We start from the raw sequence: 8909 nt of genomic DNA, 5'->3' as shown, positions 1-8909 counted from the left end.
TATATGTTCCACCATATAGACACATCATTAGTTATCCATTGTTATAATCCTAATTTGATCAATGATCCTCTATATGAATGATCTACACTGTAAAGGGATTAGATTACCGTTACACCCTACAATGTATTTAATCCTTAAAACACTTAACCCCGTATAAATGATATTTCAGCTTATGTGAAATGAGATCTCCACCATTTATTTTCGTTTGGTCAAGCTCGAAGGAGATCATCCTTTACTTACTATTCGCCAGATAGAAGCTACAGATTCCATGTTTATGTTAGCGCTCCCACTCAATTGCACTACCGTGTTCCCAAAATGTACGTATCACCCTGACCCAAAAGTAGGCTTAACTAACAAATCAAAGAACACGAATAGCCTCTTGAGATCGAGCCTAATCATAACAGGATTAAGATCATTTGATCTAGGATCAACTAGGCGATATTGACTTGAATAGATATTACGGTAAGTTTAATAAATCTAAGTCAAAGTTCAATATCGGTCCCTTCCGATGCATACTCCATGCATCCAACTTGAGCTTTACTTTAACCAATGCTCTGAAAGAACATAGCATTTCTCCAAATGCAAGTAAACTCTGTTGTAGATTATCATATCAGTAAAACTCTATGTCTGATAAATCTAGGAAGCTTTATTCACATAGTCATGTTTACTTTCCAATGTGTTGACAGCACAATAAACATGATCAAGTATGTGAAAAGGATTTCAGATGAATTTATACATTATGTACATATAATCATGAAATAAATCATGTGAACCATGCAACATTAAATGTTATTTCTGATCTATATTAATAAGTAAATCTGATTATATTGAAATGAGTTTTATTTAGGGCATAAAACCCAACAGAAGAAAGCTTGTAGGAGTTTTAGTATCTCTTTTCTCACCCTTGTACATAAAACCTGAGAGTATTTATAAGCTTACATGTGGGTAATTAAGGACATTCATTTTACCTATCTAGGGTTTTGTATCACAACCCATTGTAAGGGCAGGAAGATACCGTTGGGTTTTGTGCCCTAAATAAAACTCATTTCAATATAATTAGATTTACTAATTAATAAAATATCAGAAATCATTTTATGTTGCATGGTTCACATGATTTATTTCATGATTATATATTTAATGTATAATTCTATTAAGTCCAAAACATATATATATATATATTTGTTCATGATTATAGTATCGTCAGCACAGTTGAATATAATCATGATTATATGTTCAAAAGTTTAATTCCCGTGATTTGTCAGTTCACTGGATTTAGATTGACATGATAATCAGCGATAAGGTATTACACCTTGGATAAGTGTTATGTCCTTTCAAGAGCATTGGGAAAGTTTACCAGTATCGAGTGTATGGAGTATACATTGGATTGGACCGATATTAACTTGGATAAGATATCTTAAACTTACCGTTATATCATTCTAAGTCAATAATACTAGTTGATCTTAGGTCTATGAATCTTAATCCTGATATGGTTAGGTTTCAGCTTAGTTGTATTATTTATGTTATTAGAGGTTTTCGTGGAAGCTAACAAATAATTCTGGTGGATATTTACATCTTGGGCCTGAACACGGTAGTTCAATTGAGTGGGAGCGCTGATCATAGATATAAAATCTATAGCTTCTATAAGTATTTAGAACTGAAACGATAATTTTTTTTTCGAGCTGTTTTGAGATATTGAAACTGGAAATTGTCCATCTCAATGAGCTTTCATTTGTATTTACAGTGTTGATAAGTAAACGGGTTTCTTGGTAAGGACACGATAGCTAGTAAGGTGTGTTCATTTGAGGGATGGCTTCTTGTGTATCGTCATCAATGAAGGAAATCACAGACTTCTCTTCATCATTAAGGGAGACTATGCCTTCATCTTGTTTGTTAATGGATCCATAGATGAAATTAGTGAACGAAAATTCAAAACAGATGCTTAACATAGCAGGCCAGTTACATGATCAAAACAGTAAAATCGGAGAGAATGGAATTTTAAACTGCAAAAAATTGAAAGAAAAATCATAAAGACCAAAAAATTGCCTCAGAGCAAAAAACGGCATACGCTCTTTCTTAATAATTCCATGCTCTTAGTAGTGCTCATAGACATTTATTCTAGGGGTAAGTTGAAAAATACCTCTTTTTTTGTATCCACTAATCAAAAATACCCTCATATTATTTTTTTTATTAAAATATACCCACTTTTTTTTAGTAGATTATCTAATATACCCTCACTCTCTACTTAAGTCTAGCATATAATTTACATAACCTAAGGGGTCTTATGTGAACATCATCTATAAAAGCGGGTATATCTAAAAAATTATGAAAATAGAGGTAAAAATTAAAACAAATAAATTAAAGTAGGTATACAATATAATTTCTTCTTTACTCTAAATAATCTAGCTTTAATTTTGTTTTAACTGCTATAAAAAACATAAATTAATTTTTTAACAATAAATTCAGTTTTAATTTGATTTCGTACACATATATGTTCAGGTAAAGTCTAGTGCAATAAATATAGGAGGAAATTACACTTTATACCTTTTTTATATTATCCTATTTTATTTTTACCTTCTTTTTTAAAGTCTATCATTTTACCTCTTTTTTTAAACATTGTACTAATTTTGCCCCTGTCACTTCAAGATACTCTCCACGTGACTCTCTTATGTCAGGGTATTTTGGGTACAATACATATAAAAAAAGGTATGTTTCAAATAAATATAAAATTAGAGGTAAATTTGATTAATTGATTAATAAAATGGGTATATTTCAACTTACCCCAATAAATAGGGCCTAAGCCCAAGGCCCTCCAATTGGCCCAATTATTTTAATTGAAAAAACACTTCTTTTTTTTTTCTTTCAAAATTACCATCTTTTCTAATCAAAGAAGACCGAGTTGATTTTTTTTTCTTTTTTTAAATTTCATATTTTATAATTTTATTATTATATACTAAGGAATACAATATTTTTCTTTAAAATAAAAAATCACTACTATTTATAATTTTTTTTTGCCCAATGTACCCCAAAATAGTTGTGATGGCCTAATCAATTTTAATTATTTGTCTTCTCTAGTTGGGCTTATATATAAAAATATTATTATATATAATTGAATATCATAACATTTGCGAATAAATTAATATTTATACGCAATTAGATGATTTTAATTCATTACATTATTGAACATTTTTTTTTATATATAAGATTTACAATAATAAGACACAAAATATTACTTTCATTCAATACAATATTGATATGTTTTAATATTTAATTTGATATATTTTAAATTTTATTTAATAATATATTATATCTAAAATTAAAGAACTTGTTTTTAGAATCTTCTTAGGAATAAGTATTTTTTTAGTCACTCACTTATCAATTTGATAGCTAAAATGTATTAAAAAAAACATAAATGTTCAATTAGATTCACTCTTATATGAAAAAATTACAAAGAAATATTTAAAAATTGATCTATATTTATTCATGAAAAAAGAAATGCACAATGTTTATTTGAATTTTTTCTTTTTTATTTGTAAAGAGGTTTTTTTCTTTCTTTTGAATAATTTTTTTCTTAATAAAAGGTTTTTTATTTTTCTTATTATTTTCTTATAAAGAGTTTTTTATTTATTAATAAAAAATTTTGTTTATTTATATAGAGTTTTTTTATGTAATTTTTATTTATAAATATTTTTAATTATTATTATTAAATATTTAATTGGTAAATTTAATTTTCATAGACTTATTTGTTTATTTATAGCGATTTGTATATTTGACAATTTTATATTTATTATATAATTAAGTGGGAATATACTCATTTAATACTTTGTGTTTTCATAAAAAACATATTTGGCACCCTATGTTCTCAATAATAGCTAATTAGTACCTCAAATATTTAAATTGTACATATTTGGTACTCTAAAGTAAAATTTAATCAATATAATTTTATCAATTTAACAAAACAATTCTCACTTATATGTAAGCAAATAATTAAATTTGAATTCAAAAATCATAAAATTTGAAATTGTTTGATTGTATTGATAACATTTTATCAAAAAAATTGAATTTAGAGTACAAGGGTGAATATTCAATGATTACATTAAAAATGTAACTATGATGATTATATTTTCATATGACCTCGTATAACAAGTTAATAATAGGTAAAATGTCTACTTTTAGACTCGAAATAGTTATAATTAATTATATACTTAAAATAAATTAATTTTCTAATTAAAATATTTAATAAGATATTTTCACAATTAATATTTGTAAATATTTTTTATTTTTAATTTATAAGAAAATAATAGAATTATGTTAGTATTTAGTTACAGATATTTTGTTAATTATTTTTATTTAACTTTTAAATTAATTATAATCGTTTAATAATGATCTAACAACTACAATGAATCTAACCATTGAAACTTTTTTCACGAAATCGAATAATATGTATGATTTTGAATTGCATTGTATCACTAAATGTTCGTTTGGTACGTCATATTACGCTGTATTGTATTGTATAGTATTATATTAAATTATATTTTATATAATATTTTTATGTAAAACTATATATGGTATTAATTTTTATAGACACCTAAATATATAATATTTTAGTATAAATTAAAGTTTAACATAGTATTGTATAAAAACATGATAAATAATCAAATTCAATATAATACAATACGACATTCCAAACGAACCCTAATATTTTTATTTAATACATAGGTATTATTTAAAATAAGAATAGTATATATTTTGAATATAAATAAAAATTATTTGAATTTTAAAATTAAAGGAAAGTCCTTGATTGTTGTAATTTTTTTAATTTAATATTTTTAGTTTTGAGCCATTTTAGTTTTACTACTAATGTAAATACTATTTTGTGTCTTATTTGTGTATTTCTTTTAAAAATTTTGTATGTTAATAAAAAGAATTTTCTAACTCTCTCTCTCTAGACTCTCTCTCTCTGCGATTTCGTCTATGCTCTCTTCGGAAGAGCCTAATCCTAAGATGTGCTCATCAAGCTTGTCTCAAATGGAGGAACTGCTGGATCGCACCAGCAAGTTAACTGTAACGGATGAAGATGGATGGGAGATAAACGAGGCAGGGGAGAAGGATATAGGCGAATCTTGCCTAATTGGTCGGCTGTGCACCATGAAAACTTTCACTCGATCTCTACTGAAGAGCATCTTGTGTCGACTCTGGAATATGGGGGAAAACGATTGGGATTTGAAAATAAAGAAGAACACCGACAACGCCATCTTCTTGATTCTTTCTTTCAAAGAGAACACTGCACTGGAGCGGATTCTGGGCAGATCTCCATGGGTTTTGAATGCAGGATTTCTCATTTTGGATCGAATGAAAGGTATTCCAACAGAATGGGATAAAGAATTACGATCTTTTACCATTTCTGGGAGAATTTATAATATCCCTGTGAAGGAAATCACAAAGACAAACATGGCTCGATTAGTTGGCATGGCAGGGGAAGTAATAGATGTCCAAGAACCGGAAGTTAATCATATTGCTGTTAACGGTTTCTTCAAATTCAAGGTGCAGAGTTCCATTCAATCCAAGATATTCCCAGGATTCCTATTCCCGCACGAAGGAAGAAGAAGGTGGCTACAATTCAAATATGACCGATTACCATATATGTGCTTCAGGTGTGGATTGATTGGCCATGAGATGCGCCAATGTGCAATTAATCCGATTATGGTGACTAAGGAGGATGGGCAAACTACTTTGGCTTACGGCTCATGGCTAAAGGTGGATAATATAGGCAAAATAGAATCCACCAAAAGAGAAGACACAATGAAAAATTCACAACCAGAGGGCTTAGAAGAAATAAATCACCAATCAATTCCCAAAATGGTGCACCAGACAAATGAAAGAGAGACTTCACCTATAACAACAACACACAATCAGGTACATTACCTATAACACCTAACATTAATAATTATAATCAATTGAATATGTGTGTTGAAGAACCCAATTTAACTCCCAATTTCCATGCTATCTGTAATGAAATGGTCGAGGAAACTACACCAACAATAACAAGGATGAACAAAGATCTAGAGGAACAGGGCATTCGAAAGAGATCAGCAATAAAAAAAGAGGCAGTCTTGAATGCAATGGAGGAAAGGGCATGTAAAGCCAGACTAATGGAACTAGAAACTTATATACAAGACTCTACTGGCATCCTCTTTGACATCCCAATTACCTATGAATCTGGAAGTAACTCGCAGAACAAAGGGACCCGGGAGAAGAGGAGGAAGTTTGTTCCAAAAACAGTAAACCGTCAAAGGCAAACCCAGGGGGACAAGAGATGACAACGAAACAAATGAAGGGAGATTTGGGCTCTGGATCCAGATTTGAAGTTTTCACCGGGGATGTTTCTCAACTATGTGATTCAAACTCGGAACAGATAATTGAAGCGGCGACCCTGCGAGAGCAATGAGTACCCTATTGTGGAATGTTCAAGGGATTGGCAACCCTTGGACTGTCACGGCTCTTGCCACTCACGTCAAAGAATTCAATTTAAGCTTGGTTTCCCTTTCTGAAACTCGTTCGAAAAGTGCGTATATGGAGACAATTCGAGTTCGGTTGGGTTTTGATGGTTGCTTTTGCGTGGATGCGAAAGGCAAAAGCAGGGGGCTGGCTCTCCTTTGGAAAGCTCCTTTTGCGGTGCAATTGATGTCCTTCAATGACTTCCATATTGATGCTTGGATCAATACGGAAGAGGATGTTAATTGGCGATTTACGGGGTTCTATGGGGATCCCGATCCTTCGCAAAGAAAACATTCTTGGACTCTCCTTAAACGGCTAGCTCGCAGCTATAATGGTCCTTGGCTTTGTGGAGGAGATTTCAATGAGATTAGAGGAATTCATGAGAAATTGGGAGGAGGGGGGAAACCTGGATATTTGATGAAAAATTTCAACAATGCGATAGACAAGTGTGCTCTAAGAGAAGTAGAATATGAAGGCAGCCACTTCACTTGGTGCAATGGCAGAAAGCAAAATTTGATCCATGAGCGCTTAGATAGAGTTATGGTCAACAAAAAATGGTGGAATACCTATGCAATTGCAAATGTAAAACACCTAAGTAGATGGTGTTCCGATCATTGCCCTCTCTTAGTAACCTTTAAAGCCATCGCAAATGATGATAAAAAGCAACCGCCATGGGGATATAGATTTCACTATGAAAATGCATGGGCTGACAAAGAAGAATGCCCTCACATTGTCAAAGAGATTTGGGAGGGGGGAAACACTATACATTCGGCAGAAGAGTTGGGGAGACGCATTAATCATTGTGGGCAGATTTTGGGTCAATGGAATGCAAAGGAAAAAAGGACAGCCAAGCCAAAATTAGAGAACTGAAAAAAAGAAGTGGAAATATTGTCTCGGGATCAATCTATACATGGATTTAACAGATTAAAAGAAAAAGAAAGAGACCTTAATGGACAACTTGCAAAGGAGGAACTATTTTGAAAACAAAGAAGCAGGGCAATTTGGCTTAAACATGGGGATCGAAACACACGGTACTTCCATCAAAAGGCTTCTTCAAGAAGGAAAACGAACAGAATTTGTGGCTTATTTGACAATAATCTGACCTGGCAGAACACAAAAGAGGGGATAGAAAAGACTATATGTGACCATTTTATGGTTCTATTTTCTCACAATGAACCCGAAAATGACCTCATACCTTATCTTCAGCGTTTTGTTCCTTTGAGACTAAGTAGCAGACAGAATGAGAACCTCCTTCAGGATTTTACAACCACGGAAATAGTACAAGCATTACAACAAATTAATACTCTAAAGGCCCCAGGTGAGGATGGGATGCCTCGGCTCTTTTATGATCACCATTGAGATGTTGTGGGATCGGATGTAACTCGTGTTTGCCTTGAGATTCTAAACACAAACAAGGATTGCAAGCCTATAAACAAGACACTTCTTTGTCTAATCCCCAAAATAAAAAACCCGATCCAAGTTGGTGATTTCTGCCCCATAAGCCTATGCAATGTGTGCTACAAAATTGTGGCAAAAGGCCTTGCTAATAGAATGAAAGATAGTTTAAAGGAGTCCATTTCAGAAAATCAAAGTGCTTTCATTCAAGGTCGTCTCATTCAAGATAATGCGATCCTGGGATTCGAAAGCCTACACTGCATGAAGAAAGGCCGATTTGGGAATGGAAAAAAGATGGCGCTCAAACTTGATATGTCAAAGGCTTACGATAGAGTTGGGTGGAGATTCATAGAGGCAATGATGATATGCTTGGGTTATGATAAGAGTTGGGTGGATAAAGTCATGAAATGTATCAACTCGGTCTCTTTTTCAGTACTAATTAATGGGGAAGTTAGTGGACACATTCAACCTCAACGCGGCCTCCGACAAGGCGACCCCCTCTCACCATACTTGTTTCTTCTTTGCTCGGAAGGATTATCTTGTCTCATCCACGAAGCAGAAAGAGCGGATAGAATCCATGGAATAAAGTTTGGTAAAGAGGGACTCAAATTATCACACCTATTTTTAGCCAATGACAGCTTTGTTTTCTTAGATCCAACAGTTGAGGAAGGCAAAAGTATGAAGGCAGTCTTAGAGGAATATTCATGGCTATCAGGACAACAAATCAACTTTGCAAAGTCTTCTCTATGTGTGGGCAGCAAGATCAAACAAGAGCAAGGCGCCATTCTCGCAGTTGAAATCGGAGTAAAACTTGTTGAATGCCAGACAAAGTACCTTGGGCTTCCGGCTTCGATAGGAAAAAGGAAAAAGGAGGTCTTCGAAAGTATCCGCTCTAAGATCCGAGACAAACTACAAGGTTGGAAAGCAAGCCTATTTTCTCAAGCCAGTAGGGAAGTTTCGTTGAAAGCCGTAATTCAAGCCATCCCCACTTACGTGATGAGTTGCTTTCGCCTCCCTAA

The 8909-nt window shown here is 32.5% G+C and overlaps 1 protein-coding gene across 1 annotated transcript; it reads left to right on the top strand.

Moving 5' to 3' along the window:
- Positions 1-6441: 6441 nt before the first annotated feature.
- Positions 6442-7365, top strand: LOC133038446 (uncharacterized). The gene has a single exon (XM_061116607.1). The coding sequence runs from the start codon at positions 6442-6444 to the stop codon at positions 7363-7365; it is 924 nt and encodes a 307-aa protein (XP_060972590.1).
- The last annotated feature ends 1544 nt before the right edge of the window (positions 7366-8909 follow it).

The sequence above is a fragment of the Cannabis sativa genome, chromosome 5, assembly GCF_029168945.1.
Source record: "Cannabis sativa cultivar Pink pepper isolate KNU-18-1 chromosome 5, ASM2916894v1, whole genome shotgun sequence".
NCBI lineage: Eukaryota > Viridiplantae > Streptophyta > Magnoliopsida > Rosales > Cannabaceae > Cannabis > Cannabis sativa.
This window is presented reverse-complemented; position numbering and strand designations above follow the sequence as displayed.

What these genes read in the sequence shown, in the direction of transcription:
- LOC133038446 (XM_061116607.1), top strand. Translation starts at nt 6,442, where the DNA reads ATGAGTACCCTATTGTGGAATGTTCAAGGGATTGGCAACCCTTGGACT.